At 42.1% G+C, this 18,421-nt stretch overlaps 1 protein-coding gene across 2 annotated transcripts in view; it reads left to right on the top strand.

Annotated features, from left to right (window-relative positions):
- Positions 1 to 2,727: 2,727 nt before the first annotated feature.
- The window catches only part of pappaa (pregnancy-associated plasma protein A, pappalysin 1a), a 54,847-nt gene continuing 39,153 nt past the window's right edge, over positions 2,728 to 18,421 (top strand). The window contains exons 1-5 of one of the 2 annotated variants that reach the window (XM_055231620.1): positions 2,728 to 3,815; positions 8,433 to 9,537; positions 16,724 to 16,869; positions 17,067 to 17,360; positions 18,129 to 18,321. In XM_055231620.1, coding sequence (XP_055087595.1) covers positions 3,422 to 3,815; positions 8,433 to 9,537; positions 16,724 to 16,869; positions 17,067 to 17,360; positions 18,129 to 18,321 — 2,132 coding nt within the window. In that variant the 5' untranslated portion in view covers positions 2,728 to 3,421. The remainder of the gene's footprint in view (positions 3,816 to 8,432; positions 9,538 to 16,723; positions 16,870 to 17,066; positions 17,361 to 18,128; positions 18,322 to 18,421) is intronic. The other variant, XM_033990280.2, reaches the window with a different exon arrangement.

Here is an 18,421-nt window from a genome sequence, read left to right as displayed (position 1 = left end):
TGGTTTATACTCCAGCTACACGAGCAGATTAAGGCTCGGGTGTATTAGTGGATTATGTGATCGTGTTTTTCCGGTTTTCAGGCTGAATCGTGCAACTCTCCAATCGGATGCAACGCCGGGATTATTGTCGAGCGGTTTGCGTTACTTCCAAGTGACAGCGGAGCTAGATCCGTGGCAGGGGAGATACTCAACGGGGGGATAGTTAGGACGGGTCACTTTTTTTTTTTTTTTACTATTTGAATATGTTTGGCGGTTGTGTCCAGAGCAACTGCTTATACGTTAGCGTTGTGAGCAAGCTGCTACTTTATACAGAGAGATGTGAGCTGTACGAAGTAGCCAAAACGGGGAGGTTTGGTGCCATCGAATACTGATGTGGGGCACTGAGAGGAAGAGGAGTAGTAGTTTACGCAAGTTTACAAGTAGCCGCAGTAGTAGCAGTATGATTAATCGCAGTTTTATTTATTTTTAGTCGTTTATAAGCAGCGATATTTCATCTTTTTGCTCCGTAGCTGATCCGTGTTCAAGCGAAGTACCTGCTATTCCACATGTTTCAAAGCTTTACAATAGAATAACGATATTTTCTTTACTTTTTCGGCTTGTTTTGCTGTTTAGCTGCCACATTAAAAGATTTTCTGACGAGGATTTGTCGAGTTGCACAAGGGGTCCGGGACATGATCAGCGTAGGTCATTGGGTTAAGATGGTATTCCTGCACCATCCGATCCGGAAATGACTGATCTGGAAGCGTGTGCGAAACGGAAGCGATCACTTTTGCAGCTTACAAATACAGCCCTGGAGAGGATGTGTGAAGAATGAGTAATGTAATCAGTAAACTGCGAACGTTATTGTCGCGTTCTGACCCCGATCGTACGCGGGACGGCGACAGACCCAGGTGAACCCGGTCTCCTTGTCCCGAGACGTGTGATGTCAATTTACCTCGACGTGATGTGTCTTCTTTTTTTTTTTCTATCTTTTGCAGCAAGTACATAGTGTGCTGACCTGAATGGGAGCCAAGTGTAAGACATGAGGTCATCGTCTGGGTGTTGGCAGTCAGGGCCCATTTCCAGAGAGAAAGTGACAGTGCGGTCGCAGGTGAGATGGGAGAATGTCATTACTGGACCGTGCGTGTGTGCGCGCGTGCACCTCGGCCGCTCCGACATGTCCCCGCTTCTACCGCACCTGCACCAAACACACAGCTCTCTCTCATTTCCAAAGTCACAGATGTTCGGGGTGTATATGTTAGAATATAGGTCACTTCAGGGGTTCATTTACAAACCCGGAAAAGCTTCGAACGCTCGCTGAGGAAGGAAACGGGTTGTGCGAAGTGTTTTTAAGAAGGTCTAGCTTAGATTTAGGCTACTTTAGGTTATGTTTTACGTGGTATTTTCTCAAGCGTGCTGTTTCCTCTCTGTATATTTATGCGTTTTAACCCTTTTCTTACACGAATCCTGTAAATAAATGCAGCTCTTTAACCCCGCGTGAGCTTGTTTGCGCCCTCATCGGGTTGTGCCGAGTTGCTACTCAACCGGACGACCCGACCTGGGACCGCGGTTAACAACCTGTAGCCGTCCTGTTTGCATCCCCGCTCGTTCAGAACAAGCTCCAAAACTTGTCTGTGTGAACCTCGGCTCAGCTCCCCCCGTTTCAAGGTCACCACCCGCCCTCCCCCTGTCTCGCATCCCACCCCCTCTTCACCCTACAGCTCGTGGCACAAAAGGAACTATGCAGCCTAAAGTCACAACAGCACACCAAGAACAAAGCAAATATTGAATGTTTGTCTCTCTTCCTCTTTATGGTAAGTGGCTACTTTGAGCTGCCTGGTTAACAAACAGGTTAGGGGCTTGGCGCGAAAGGAAACCCACAAATTCCAAACCCTAAGAAAAGCAATTAAAAGCAAGGGTTAGCGGTTCTGGTGCACGAAAATACAAGCTGAAAAGTAACATTTACCAAAGGTTCGCGTGCGGGTGTGTGCGTGCTTTTATTTTTGTTTTTGTTTTTTTCCAAACTGTGGTGGAATAATTTGTCATCCTCATCCACGTTCGAACAGGATGAAGCTGGTAAACACTAGAATATGTGAGTCAACTACGTGTGAAACGAACAAATAATCTTTTTTTTTTTTTTTTTTTAATGTTCCGAGAAGCTAAAAGTATTTGAAAAAAGCCACAACGAGCGGCGCGTTTCAGTCAGATCAGTGTCACAGATTGTTAAAATTGCAGTGAAGTTAAAAAGGAGAGCGCGGCGTGGTTTGTCTTAATCTATAGTTTTATGCAGAAGTTCATCTAAAAATGAACAGAACGGACGGAATGATTTTGACAACTATCTCATATCGCAGTGCCAAGAATATGACTTGCTCAAAAACGACAAAATTTACATAAAAGTGAGTAAAAAAATGGAAGTTTTGACATTTATCCTGCATTTTTATAAAGAAATTTAAACCGAGATGCAGTTTTTTTGCCTTGATTCCACATTTTTCCTGTATTTTTTGTGTTTTACCCATAGGATGCTGAGTAGCTTCAAGTGTGGGATTGTTTAAATTGTAGCCACTAGAGGGATACACAGCCTATACGCTTCCCAAACTCAGTAAACACCATCCTATCACTAGCCTATGTGTGCCATAGAGAGAATTACCGTCAGTGAGAGTTGCCTACCTGTGTGACTTCCCCCTTTGAAAAAACACTCACATAGAGCCCCGGAACATTTGAAACATGAGTTGTTCTTAAAAGACTAAGAGAGGAAGAAGTGGCTCTAAAGCGGACGAGGACCTCTGCGACTCAGCTCCAGGCAATCAATGAGGACCGCGATGCTTGTTCTCTGCCCATCTTCTTCCTCTATTTAAACGCAAATCACCACATCTCAACTTTTTTGGTGCTAAAACGAACTTTGGATACCAGCTTTCTTTTTTTCCTCACACTTTTCTCACCCTTCTGATTTTGTCTAATAAATATGACAGCTTCTTTTCTTTTTCCTCTTGAATGGATTATAATATGTGCCATTTCTCACGCGCTTTTACGCACAGGATAAAGGAAACAACAAAAAGGTGTGACAAGAGCCTGGCGGACAACTGTGGATTTCTGCGAGTGAGTTCTAGCTTCCAGATGGATGAGGGGGGCATTGGCCGGACCCCCCTCTTGATTGATCACTTATTAGTCATCCCTTTGAGCTAAATGGGACCCATAGAAAAGGCACCGTGGAAGACATACATGAATCAAATATTCCCGTGTCCCCTCAATGTTTCTAGAGTAGTTTTGCTCAAGAGAGGGGGTCGTGGCTTGATATTGTAAAGAGGAAAACAGCATAGCTTTATGAGTTTATTTAGACACTTTGGACCGTTTCACATTCTGACGCTGTAAAACTGAAGAGGATTTTCCCAAAGAAGATTTTTACGCTTGTCTCTTTTATTTTTTTATTACATCTTTTTGCAAAATGAAACTTTGGACTTTTACCTGGGTGTCTTGCCTGGTGATTCTCATCTTGTGCTTTGGCTCAGAGTGTGGAACAGTTAGGTTAAAAGGGAGATCCAAGAGGGAGCTGGTGCGCCTCAGGGAGGCAAAAGGCACCATCCCGGGCTCCTGTGCCACTCGCCTGCCCCGGGGCAAGCGCTCCGTGCCCGGGGTGGAGAGGAGGCTCGTGCGCCAGCGGCGGCGCACCTCTCAGCCCGAGAACAACTCTCTGGAGCGCGGGGATAAAGCGGTTTACTTCACCGGCAGAGGAGACCAGCTGCGCCTTAAACCCGGCGTAGAGATACCCAGAGGAAATTTTACTCTTGAGATGTGGATGAAGCCGGAGGGAGGTCAGCGCTCCCCCACAGTCATAGCAGGTACATCTACAACTTCAAAATGCCTCTTTAAACAACTAGTGCCCACCAGGCGTTTGTTTGGACGTGGATGTTTCATGTGTGAGTGTTGTTCTTCTGTAGGTTACAGTTTCAGCGAGTTGAAAATCAGTTCATCCATCAGACCAGACAATGATGTAATGCTTTAAAAGTACAGCGGATGCGTTTGGTAGTGCAACCTCATTTAGTCTCATACACAAAGTTTGTACTTTATAATAGAGATAATTACATTTTAAATGAGTCATTTGTTCATATTTGTCACGATAAGATGGTGATAAAAAGCTGAGCTCGTCCGTGCGCAGCAGCTCAGATAAAGACACTGTACAGCTGATGTCACTGAGCGTAAAATGTCATTTCTGTGAGCCGACTTAGCTATTTTAAAACTATGATGTAATGGTTGAAAGTTTGTGAGAGAACACGTCACTTCAGGCACAAAGCCCCAGTAGATCAGAGAGGGAGATGTTTCTCGAAGCAGATCTGGAGTGCCCCCTTTCTGAAGAGACACCTTTGGAAACAGCGACAGGATTTCCCTTTTTATGAAGGTTCATTTTTACATGAGCTGTGAACCTGGCAACATATTTCCACTGCGCAGTGGGCTCTTTAGGATTTAAATGCGTAAAACAGCCTTAATGTTTCAGAAGTTTGTCTAAAGGGCAGTGATATGAGTCTAATGACTGAACAGGAGCAGAGGAGAGGAGTCTGGAGATTTTCAGCGTTTTTGGCTAAATACATTTTGTGTGCAGTGATTTTTAGAGCTTGAGTTTGTGCTGTATTTACTTTGCATAGTGGATCATTCAGATAACAGTGTGTTTAAGTGAAGGGCTGGTGCTTTTTACACCATTACCTCACTTGGCCGACAGGGGGCGTTGCATACACAACTCATTGACTGCTCCTGGAGCTGCGTAGATGCAGCCTTTTGAACTGAGCTGAACTCTTTCTCAGTCCCCAATTGTACCCAATTAAAACAGAAAATGTATAAACAATTTGTGATTTTTCTGTCCACTTCTTCATATCAAGTTGTGTTTAGTTTGTGAAATCAGCCCCGACAACGAGCGATTCACTGCTGCACAATGAACTGAGTGATTCCCTGATATTCTAAGGGATTTTGAACACAAACAAACAAACAAACAAACAAACCCTGTAGGCCTCATATCAGTGTTGTTATTGTGCTCCACATTGTACCTAGAGTTACTCGTGTTGTTGGTCAATTCAAGGGAGCAAATATGACATCAAATACACTCAATCAAGCTTAATCTTTTCAAATCCAATTCAGAAATCCCAGAGGCCTCCGCAAATACGTTTGTTTTGATCCTGTTTTTCTCTCCTCCAGACTCCTTCTACCCGCTCACACTCAGACAATTCTTTCTGTGTTTATTTACTCGGATGTTTGCTGTGGTTTGAAAACGTAGACGATGTAAGTGACCTGCCACCGCACAAGAAGCGCGAGTTCAAATCCCAGGGCTGTTTGCGCTCGTAATGCCTCGAGTCGGTGGCAAATGGGAAAATGAACGCTGTCTGTCTTCCATGACCTGTTGGGACGGATAAACGCAGCCCTTAGCAGATATTTGGCGAGATAATAGACTTGCTGCTATCATCATTTAAAACCTGCAAAAACAAAAGTCGCATGCTGAGTATTTGCTTTGCTTAGTGGAAAGGATTTTGTGTGAATCAACAGAGAGGACTTTATAAGTACTCGGTGTCTTCATCGTGACACCTGTGGCACACTTGGACTGCAGATACGTAACTGTAAACAGAGCGGAGTCATGGGTTTGGCGAGGCTCTAATTGTGTTGGTTTGACGATTGGGTCAGAGACTCTTGTGATTATCTCTGTCACTGAGTTAAATATTCAACCCAACAGACTGAGATTGTCACAAATATAAAAGCTATAATCACATTTTATAGACAAACTCTCTCTAACACATAACAATCAATATATAAAGTGTCTGTGACGTTAAGTCTGAGAGTCGTACCTGCTGTGTTTTCAAATATCAGCGGAATTTTCCGCTGTTTCTCTGAAAATGACCGTAGCGGTCACTGGACTTTGAATATGACTCCACTTCTTTGACTTAAGTAAACACTTTGATTGTTTCGCTCCTCCCAGTGTTTTATCAACCTCTTGTGGCTTTATATTTCTGTATGCATTTGTACTTTCATATTTCCTTTGGTTCTCCTTTGAACATGACATGAACCACTCTACTCTACACAAAGTGCACATGCCCGAGGTGGAGACGAGGCACAAATGTCTATAGTAAATATATTCATGTACAGGGGGTGTGAAGGTGCCAGTGTGTGAGCTCAACCAGTTGGTGCAAAGTCTGGAAGAGTGTAGTGTGTTAGATTAATTGAGCATGGCAGAATTATGACAGCTGTTTACACTAGGAGCTGTTCAAGCATTTTAGCACACCTTTTAGCCTTGAGTGCACTAGCCGACAGATGGAGGGCTTTTTTCCTTCCAGTGTAGTGGAAAGCCTGAAAACGTCATCCACCAAAGGACTGACCTTGATGCTGAACCCAACCCTCGCTCTTTGAACATAAGTCCTCTGAAATACCAAGTTAATGAATGCATGATGCACTGTGCATCTAATTAGACGCAGCTCAGAACTAGCTACATCCCAGTGCAATCACCATTAGCCAGTTACTTACTGCAGGCTCAGGTGTTCCCTGTAATCGATGGACAAAAAAGACTCACGGAGAAGTGATTTAAGTCTGAAGAATTAGTCTGAAACAATATTGTGTAACTCAAAAGAAAAAAATGACAAAAGGCACAGGGCTGCTTAGTCACCTTTGACCTCCCCCCTACACACAGACACACACACACACACACACACCCCACCCCCACCTCATCCTCACATCCTCATGCTCAGATGCATCACACGGACCCTTGTAAAAACAAAATGTTAAACTTGAGGACAAAATGTCCTCTTGCTCATTTGTGTCCCACCCATCAACAGGTGCAACTATGAAAAGATGCATTTTCACTGCGGTCGTCAGGCCCTAAATGCTTCGCTTGTATTTGCATACTGGTTTACAGGTTTACTAATCTAAGCCATAAAGTCTTAAAAGTGGCCATAAGATACTCGCTCTGGCCCAGGTCACCTGTGAGGTATTTGAAGGAGCTGTGGAATCTTAGACCCAGGATACGCTCATGTACAAAAAGTGCGGTGTCTTACCACAGGTTCATGCACATGTACTTCTGACAAGCACAAAGCAAACAAACAGTTAGCATTCAGAGATCCCCAAGAAGTGAAAACACATTACCATGCTAGACCTGACCAACACGGTCCAAGTGAAACAGGAAAAAGGTCTTCTGGTGCCTCTACAAAAACATGATTTTAGCAGAAAACTAGCTGCTTCTGGCTCCCCTTCTGGCAACGGACGTTTACATGAGCAACTTTAAATGCTCTCTGTGTTCACCCAAAGGCCATGTTGAGACATTTCCATGGGGTCTCCCATATGTATGTAAACATGCACTTCAACCCGATTTCCAGGACAGTTATGAAAGATCACATTATAATCACATTAAACACATTTCATCCCTGCCTCTGTAAACAAAGTGCATCAGTATATTCCATCAAACACATGGAGGGACAAATAAATCAATGTCCCAAAGCTTTAGAGTCACAGGGGTCACACGTTACAAACTGGAGTGATCCTTTGGTCCATGAAACACATAATATAAACACACACTCATATACATGTTCTTTTCAAATGTGGACATGCAAACAAGAACCACAAAAATACAGATCTTATAAATACTGGTATCAGAGCTGAAGTAATCCTGGCAAATTTGGGTCTGATTTTATGTCCATGTTTTTAAAGTTTTATGTTTTAAAAGCATAAACGTTGAAATTAGGCCTGAAAAAGCGTCTTTGTGCAGTGTTTTTGCTTTTGTTTATCAGTCGGACGTTGACTGTAGTACTAATAGTCGCCATCGGAGGAGTTGGTGCTGTTTGTGTCTGGTTGAGCTTCTCAAAATTTCGTAGAAAAGTGAAAACATATGTAAGTAACTTAATTTTGTTAGACAAAATCATTCTTCTCTCTCAACCCATCGAGATAACTACTCTGAATGTAGCAGGGCAAGTCAAACTTCCAATAATACTGATAAACAAACAAAAGAGCTAATGCTAGTGTTCACTTTCCCAAATAAATCAGAGCGCAGATGTGGTTTCCAGCTTGTCCTTCACAAAAACATGCAATAAAATAAAAAGTACAAAATGTCATATTGATTCAAAATTTTTGGTTGAAATGATAAAACTTTTGCTTAAGTTGCCCGTGAAGAAGTTTCAATAATTTAACATTTTTCCCCAACTTGAACAATCAAATCTGTAAATAACTTTAAACTAAACTAAACCAAAACCTTGATTTTAAAATATAGTAAAAGATTCTACAAGAGAAACTCCCTTTACTGCGTTGAAAATGTCATTCTGTTATAATAATATTAGCATCAAAATGGAGTTGAGTTTGAAATGTTTGCATCTTGATAACACTGGATGATTTGACTGTATATGGTTAAACATGTGCTTTACAGATTTGAACGATGTCACACATTTGTTTTTAATTTTTCATTCATTTCTCTTCTTTTTTTTCTTCTTTTTTTTCAGGCCTCTACGACAAATGCTTCTACGCTTCCAGTGACCGGGGATGGCTGCTGGGCATTCAGGCGGTCAGCGAATACGGAAATCGAGACCCGCGGTTCTTCTTTTCCCTTAAAACTGACCGTGCACACAAAGTGACCTCCATTTACTCCAACGCTCGCTATGTGCCCAACCAGTGGGCCCACGTGGCGGTCACGTACGACGGCATCTACATGAAACTGTTTGTTAACGGCGCCCAGGTGGGTGTCAGTCGGGAGCAGTCGGGAGATGTCTTTAGCCATTTGACCAAAAAGTGCAAAGTACTGATGATCGGAGGAAATGCCCTGAATCACAATTACAGAGGGGCAGTGGAGAGATTGGGTCTTTGGCGGCACGCCCGAGCACAGAGACAGATTATCAGAGACATGCAGGGCCACGAAGACCCCTTAGATCTACCTCATCTCGTCATCCGTGAAACCTTTGAACACCCAGGACGAAAGTGGCTCACTGTAAAAGACGGGAGTTTTCCACAACCCGAGCACGGCGCTGTGGGGCGGGTTGGCGGTCTTGGATGGGTCGGAGTTCCCAATGGCGAAAGCTTGTTAGATATAACGCTCGAGCCTCCCCCTTGCGGTCAGACTGTTTGCGATAACGTGGAGGTCATTAAAAACTTTAACCAGCTTTGGACCTTCAGACGCCCCAAAAAAGTCCGCTACCGGGTGGTCAACATTTGGGACGACGCGCGAAGACGACCGACGGTGACGGACCATCAGATCAGTCTGCAGCACCAGCAGCTCAACGACGCCTTCAGCCCGTACAACATCACCTGGGAACTTAGCATCCACAACGTCACCAACTCCTCGCTACGGAACCGTTTAATCCTGGCAAACTGTGACATTAGTAAAGTTGGCGACGACGCGTGCGACCCTGAATGTAACCATCCTCTGACGGGCTACGACGCCGGGGACTGCACGTCGGGACACCGGGGCAGATGTCCCGAACACAAACAGGGCAACGGGATCTGCGAGCCCGAGTGCAACTGGGAGAACTTCAACTACGACCACGGCGACTGCTGTAACCCCGCTGTGACCGACGTGACCAAGACCTGCTTCAACCGCTCGTCTCCGCACAAGTAAGGCCGCTAAAACGATCTTCTTCTTCTTTAGAACTATCCAAAAGTATTAAACTACCACAGAGTTCTTTGCTTAGTTTGCCACGCAGCTAAATTATTTGGGAAACTCGAGTCTACGTGATAGCCTCACAGGGCTTTGGTAAATCAAATAATTAACTCTGCCTGCATACATTCCAGCAAAGAGGATCTTGAAGTCTAGTTTAGCCCTACTGTTTCCTGATCGTTTGGAAGTGTAATTCAACTCTTAGCTTGCGTAGCCCGGGAAATACTCTTGGGAGATGTAGTCCAATCCGTCCCTGGCCTGGTTCAGTCAGCGCTCCACTCTAAACAGAACAAACGACATGACATGGAAGCATCAGGCCTTTGCAAAAAAAAAAAAGACTCCTGCGCTAATCAAACAGCCTCCAGTCGAACGTTAGCATTAATAACGCAGCAGAATTTTAAGGAGCACACAACCAGAGGATAGCTAATTAAGTGTACACAGTGGAAATTCTTAAACATATACAAACTCTCCAAGAAACCACTGAGGCATAGTTCTTGGAAAGGCAGGTTTTGGCCCCAGCCTTGGTTCAAATTATTTATTTATTTTCCAGGTAAGTCGAAGGAGAAGGTTCCGCCTGGGTAAACATCTGCTGCTGTAGATGTCACTCATTCGTTTACTGACCTCCTCGCGTACATATATTTCGTTTGTTTTTGTATTTTGGTCTTTACGGCGGCCTCGGAGTGATGAGTAGAAGAGGAAAAAAAACAAAAAACGCAATTGTGGAAATGTTTGAAGTATAGATTTTGACAGACCTCCACTGGAAAGAAAGTTGACGCGTTGAAATTCCTCCGTGAGGCATTTTTGCGGGCAGTACGGGGGGTCTTTACGGCAACGAGAACGATCAGAAAAACGTTTTTACTGCCCATAATATTTTGCAAATGTGCAGCGTTATCCGGACTCGAGGAGTTTTCAGTCAGAGTAATGCACCGGGATTGACGCTTGTAATTGTTGTGAATATTTATAGTGATAAAGACACCGCAGTATCTCTCCCATCGCTTTATAAACTGTCATTAAGTGATTTGTTTTGAGTGGTTATATTATATTGTTCTATTATTGCTGATCTAATAAAAACACCAGCAGACCCAAAGGCGATGGAAACGTGAGATTTACAGTGTAGAAATCAATTTAACCTTCCAAAGTGGCTGCTTATTTAGCTTTTATTAAGGTATTTCTGTTGAGACGTTTGCAGAACACCACTGAAAACATTTGGACATTCCTCCTTAATTACTGAATACTGGCTGAACATTGTAGTGAGAGAAACAATGACTCTGAGCTCCTGCATTTATTTTTGCACAGTTTGCGCCTGTTACCACTTACCACATGTTTCAGAAATCTGGCTCATCGTGCTGTAAACCTCTCTCTTCTGAAAATGCCATTGATAATAACAACTCCCGCTTCACTTCTCCACATTTGGCTGTGGGAAATATTTTGCATTGTTTTCACAGGCCTGGGTTTTGACGGTTCTTTTGGTTGCGGTGGAATAAGATGCTGGTCTGTGTGTTTTAGTTTTAAGCACTGGGACTTCTACGTTTGTCACTGAAGTTGGTTTTTGGAAGACGGACTAACTTCGGTGAATCGAAACTCTTTTGCAGAATTGACACTTCGAGCCTTTGACGCCAAAAGATATCTGTGTAATCCCTCCGTCGTCCAAGTCTGATCCAAAGGCAAAAGAAGAATATAAAATCTGTTAGATGGAAAACAGAAAACAACAGAGCTAGCCCGGGCGCTAAAAAGGTGTGAAATCACTCGCTAGGGGCTTGAATGACTATGCTAAGTAGGTCTCAGACTCAAGTTTTAAGTTTCAGTGTCGTTAGCTCTGCTTTTCAGCCAGAAATAAGGCACTGTCCAGCAGAAATCTGACCAAAACTGAAGAAGATGAGCAGCCAAACGTCTTCACTCCTTCAACGTTTTGTCCAGTTGACAGATTTTATATTTTTCTTTCGCCTTTGACGCCAAAATAAACAAAAGAAGGTGTTAGGTTGCGCTGACCGAAGCATCTACCTGAGTCAGTACCTCTTTTCCTCCCTCGCAACTCCTCAGGTCCTTGACTTAGATGTTTTACAGTTGGTCGTCTAAACCTTAAGCCCCCGTCCCATAAAACATAATGGAGTGGTTGGGCGTAAATACCAGGACTTGCTCTTTAAAGTAGTAGCGCCCACGTAAATGAAGCTGTTATCGAGGTGTCACCTGTCTGGTAGCGCCTACGTAAAAAAAAAAAAAAAAAGCACCTGTTTTTGGAGGTTTCACCTGTCGAGAACATGGCGTGACGGCGTGAAATATGGATAAACAACGGGTGCAACAGTCTGGAGGTGTAAAACGTCGCTATAAGAAGCTTGGAAGTTGCGAGTTTGAGGACGAAAAAAGACGGAGCCGGTGCCGTAGTAAAGCGGGAGATGAACGACGACTTTATGGCCTTCTCTGTTGACCTACTCGATGACAAGAATAGTTGATTTTGATAGCGTTCGGTATCGTGAGTCGGATTATTATCGGGCCCCGCTCGCCGTCGCGTGCACTTCCGCATAACTGTGCAGCAGATGCTTTGACCATAGTGACGCTTGGCTTTATTTAGTGGAGCTTAAACCTACATTTATCTTCCCTTTCCTTCTATTTGCTCTCTTTTATCATTCTTGTTTTAAGGATTTTCCCAGAACATGTCTAAATAGTGGAATGGTTAAATGCATGGAAAATCCTGTTCTTCCCAAGTGGCCCATCCCAGAAGAAAAAAAAAAAATGTATGATGAGAAGTAAAAGAGGGACCCAGGGCGGTGGAATGGAGAAATAGTTGAGGGGGCTATGGGTATCTTCATATTGAAATGGAGCGGAGGTTTTTGGGTAAAATATGGTTGAACTGGATGCCCCGGATCGCTCAGTCATCAGCGAGGAATACTGATGCAATGAAATGCGCCTTTGCAAATACATCCATGAAGCGGATTCCAAAGATTTGACAGCATTAGTCAGTATTTCAGTATTTTGAGTAAACCAAAACATTAAAAAAAAGAACAGTTTTTCCTTCCTTCCATAGGGTAGGTGCCGGTCTCATCTGTTGCTGACTAACTCTTTTGGCATTAGCTCCTCCCGCCTTGTGTATCCCAAGCCTCTGAACAAATATTTTCAGTGGAAATAATGAAATTCCTCAAATCCTTCCAAAAACGTCCTTATATCATGTACTGGTCTTTTCTCCTGCATCAGTGCCTCAGTGAGTGCCCCCAGTTGATTTTACAGAGGCTTGACAAGAAAGTCTTTATTCAAAACGGCTGTTTTAAAGGAATTTTGCATCTTAACCAAGCCACTCTTTTATCCAGCCGGACTGTTATGAAACATTCCGTGTGGCTGCATATGAAAAGTACATTGGTGGTAACCGTAGAAGGCTTGTCACAGGAAGACATTTTTTACTTTGGTATTATTTCAGAACACTGCCAAACATCAGTGCTCCAGCCATTTGAAGAACCTCCTTAGGCTGCATGAAATACACACATGGACATACACATGAAATACACACATGGACATACACATGGAATACACACATGGACATACACGTGAAATACACACATGGACATACACATGGAATACACACATGGACATACACATGGAATACACACATGGACATACACATGGAATACACACATGGACATATACATGAAATACACACATGGACATACACATGGAATACACACATGGACATACACATGGAATACACACATGGACATACACATGGACATACACACATGGACATACACGTGAAATACACACATGGACATACACATGAAATACACACATGGTCATACACATGGAATACACACATGGACATATACATGAAATACACACATGGACATACACATGAAATACACACGTGGACATACACATGGTCATACACATGAAATACACACATGGACATACACGTGAAATACACACATGGACATACACATGAAATACACACATGGTCATACACATGGAATACACACATGGACATACACATGGAATACACACATGGACATATACATGAAATACACACATGGAATACACACATGGACATACACATGGAATACACACATGGACATACACATGAAATACACACATGGACATATACATGAAATACACACATGGAATACACACATGGACATACACATGGAATACACACATGGACATACACATGGAATACACACATGGACATACACATGAAATACACACATGGAATACACACATGGACATATACATGAAATACACACATGGAATACACACATGGACATACACATGGAATACACACATGGACATACACGTGGAATACACACATGGACATACACATGAAATACACACATGGACATACACATGGAATACACACATGGACATACACATGGAATACACACATGGTCATACACATGGAATACACACATGGACATATACATGAAATACACACGTGGACATACACATGAAATACACATGAAATACACACATGGACATACACATGAAATACACACGTGGACATACACATGGTCATACACATGAAATACACACATGGACATACACATGAAATACACACATGGTCATACACATGGAATACACACATGGACATACACATGGAATACACACATGGACATATACATGAAATACACACATGAAATACACACATGGACATACACATGGAATACACACATGGACATACACATGGAATACACACATGGACATACACATGAAATACACACATGGACATACACATGGAATACACACATGGACATATACATAAAATACACACATGGAATACACACATGGACATACACATGGAATACACACATGGACATACACATGAAATACACACATGGACATACACATGGAATACACACATGGACATACACATGGAATACACACATGGACATACACATGGAATACACACATGGACATACACATGGAATACACACATGGACATATACATGAAATACACACATGGAATACACACATGGACATACACATGGAATACACACATGGACATACACATGGAATACACACATGGACATACACATGAAATACACACATGGAAATATACACATGAAATACACACATGGACATACACATGGAATACACACATGGACATATACATGGAATACACACATGGACATACACATGGAATACACACATGGACATATACATGAAATACACACATGGACATACACATGAAATACACACATGGACATACACATGAAATACACACACGGACATACACATGGACATACACATGAAATACACACGTGGACATACACATGAAATACACACGTGGACATACACATGAAATACACACGTGGACATACACATGAAATACACACATGGACATACACATGAAATACACACACGGACATACACATGAAATACACACACGGACATACACATGAAATACACGGACATACACATGAAATACACTCATGGACATACACATGAAATACACACACGGACATACACATGAAATACACACACGGACATACACATGAAATACACTCATGGACATACACATGAAATACACACACGGACATACACATGAAATACACACACGGAAATATATACATGAAATACACACATGGACATACACATGAAATACACACATGGACATACACATTAAATACACACATGGACATACACATGAAATACACACATGGACATACACATTAAATACATGTTATGAATATTCATCTGTTCTTTTTATTTATCATGTTAATAGAGTCTCAATCTTTAGGACATAGAGGAATCACACAGAACGGTGTTAATTTCAGTATTTTAATATTCACTTTATACCAGAGAAATACCACTGTCTTTGGACAATGTGATATCAAAATATTAAATTCATATTAATATAAAAAGGTTGCTTTTTTACTGATCTGTGTGAAATTATTTTAGTACACAGCAAATGCAAGAACAGAATCGTGGCAAGTGGGTCATTCAAACTAGGTCAAAACTAAATCACACAACATTAGTTATAGTAGGACTGTGATTCTGTTAGTGATAAATCTGCTTCTGAATGAGCATCAGGCACATGTAAGGCACATGTAAATAACACGTGAGGCACATGTAAGGCACATGTGAGGCACATGTAAATAACACGTGAGGCACATGTAAGGCACATGTGAGGCACATGTAAAGCACATGTAAATAACACGTGAGGCACATGTAAATAACACGTGAGGCACATGTAAGGCACATGTGAATAACATGTAAATAACACGTGAGGCACATGTAAAGCACATGTAAGGCACATGTAGGGCACATGTAAGGCACATGTAGGGCACATGTAGGGCACATGTAGGGCACATGTAGGGCACATGTAGGGCACATGTAAATAACACGTGAGGCACATGTAGGGCACATGTAAATAACACGTGAGGCACATGTAAGGCACATGTGAGGCACATGTGAGGCACATGTGAGGCACATGTAAAGCACATGTAAGGCACATGTGAGGCACATGTAGGGCACATGTAGGGCACATGTAGGGCGTCACAGAGCTGGTCCAGAGCATGTCTGAGTCTGAGTCAGGACTCGGGCTCAGAGCTGGTGTTGAGTGTTTTCATCAGATGAATGGCAGCCTCACTGCTGCAGAGACATCTCATTGTGTGAATGATTGCAGTCATTAGTCCTGCTGCTTATCCAAGGGCCTGAGACCAAATCGTCTATTATAGATAAGTATGCACAAGTGAAACATCTGGGACAGGACGTGGGCCACAAATACTGTGCATAATGTCTGTGCATTAAGTGTGCCACTTAAGACACATCTATCAAGCACCAACTTTTATATTTGACATTTTTGAATAGAAAAAATGCACCACAGAGAAGCTAAAGGGACATTGAAATAATACATTTTTATCTATACTGGGCCTTTACCTGTATCACTCTTTAACACAAAAAATATATAAGATTATATATATATATATATATATATATATATATATATATATATATATATATTATATATATATATATATATATATATATATATATATATATATATATATATATATATATATATATATATATATATATATATATATATATATATATCTTAAGATTTGAAAAGCTCACTCAGGTGTGTCCCTTTTTTTTCATCACTGTTCTAGATATAATTTCATTTTCTTATGGTTCATTTTTGTCTTAAATTTCCCCCAGAGCCTATTTGGACATAAAGGAGCTGAAAGAGATCTTACAATTGGATGGATCAACTCACCTGAATGTCTTCTTTGCCAATTCTTCTGATGAAGATCTGGCTGGCGTTGCCACTTGGCCTTGGGACAAAGAAGCTCTCACGCATTTAGGTATGAGACAAGCACATCTGTGATTCTAGTCATTCATGGTGATTTCAGTGTCGGCCTCAGGCCTTTTCTGTCTTTACCACAGCTACAATCACAACAAGGTGCTAATGGAGGCACATAATGAAGGCACATGTATAATGCTCTGTTACCACACATCTCATTGACTCCACATTTTGGACGTTGTTTCTTTGTATTTGAAGGTGGCATCGTGCTGAACCCGTCCTTTTATGGGACCTTTGGTCACACTGACACCATGGTCCACGAGATCGGACACAGCCTGGGGCTCTATCATGTTTTTCGAGGCATATCTGAAATTGAGTCTTGCAACGATGCTTGTCTGGAGACTGAGCCCTCGATGGAAACTGGAGACCTGTGCGCCGACACCAACCCTACCCCCAAATTCAAAGGCTGCCACGATCCTGTACCTGCAAACGAGACCTGCGGCTCTCGGCACTTTAAAGACACACCGTTCAACAACTACATGAGCTACGCTGGTATGTGTTTTTCTTCTGTTTTTCTTTGTGTTTTTTTCTCTCTGCCAAGCTGAGTCCCACTGTTGGGTTTTGACACCAGCGATAGGATTTTCTCTGCACAATGAAGCCAAACATGGGCCTGTCACAATAACAACATCACTAAAGGAAATATAAACGGTAGAATTAGACTCATTTATGCCACTGACGCAAAAACCCAAGAGCAGATTTAAACCACAAAAACTATTATAAATCTGCAATATTGTTAAAAAATCATGAGCTGCAATAAATAAATAAGTAAACAAACAGCAGAATGAAACACTTTAGTACTTGGTTTACATCTGTAATGAGTCATAGAACTTTTTTTTCAACCCTCCATAGCTCAGATCTGATCTTACAGCCAAAAAATAACCAAAATTTCCAGGCAGTGCAAAGAAAAAGTGCACACGACAAACACTGACCTTATAATATGATGTTCCAGCTTTCACGAAACATCGATACGGTGATCATTGTGACAGTCTTTTGGCCAATTAAACAAATACATAACATTTCAAGTCAAACGTAACAAGTTCAAGCCATATTCTCCATGGAGGTGGGGAGGATATTTGGTATATCGTGGAATATTTTAACATTTCTACGGGGAAAAGCAGGAGGGGGGGGCTTAAGTTTGTGGAGATGCAAGTCCCCTCGCAGTAAAGACGCGTGTTTTTCAGCTTCTCTGCAATAAAAACAAACACGCAAAAATGATAACAAACACACACACTTTTATTTTGTTTTTGTTTTTCTCTACAGATGATTCCTGCACTGACTCATTCACACTGAACCAAGTTGCCAGGATGCACTGCTATCTGGACCTCATCTACCAGACCTGGCAGACCACGTCCAAGCCGCCTCTCGTGCCAATGCCGCCCCAAGTGGTCGAGCAGCATCATAATTCAGTTACACTGGAATGGTTCCCACCCATTTCGGGACATTTTTACAACAGGTGAACGAGCTAACTGCCCTCTAAACTCAATTTTTTTTATGACGTTGCAAATACATCATATGGTTTTACCCGAAATGGCTCCAGTTTTTTGAGCTAAGTC

The sequence above is a fragment of the Periophthalmus magnuspinnatus genome, chromosome 23 (genome assembly GCF_009829125.3).
Source record: "Periophthalmus magnuspinnatus isolate fPerMag1 chromosome 23, fPerMag1.2.pri, whole genome shotgun sequence".
NCBI classification, from domain to species: Eukaryota; Metazoa; Chordata; class Actinopteri; order Gobiiformes; family Gobiidae; genus Periophthalmus; species Periophthalmus magnuspinnatus.
Note: the sequence above shows the minus strand (reverse complement) of the source record. Positions and strands in the feature narration are given on the sequence as shown.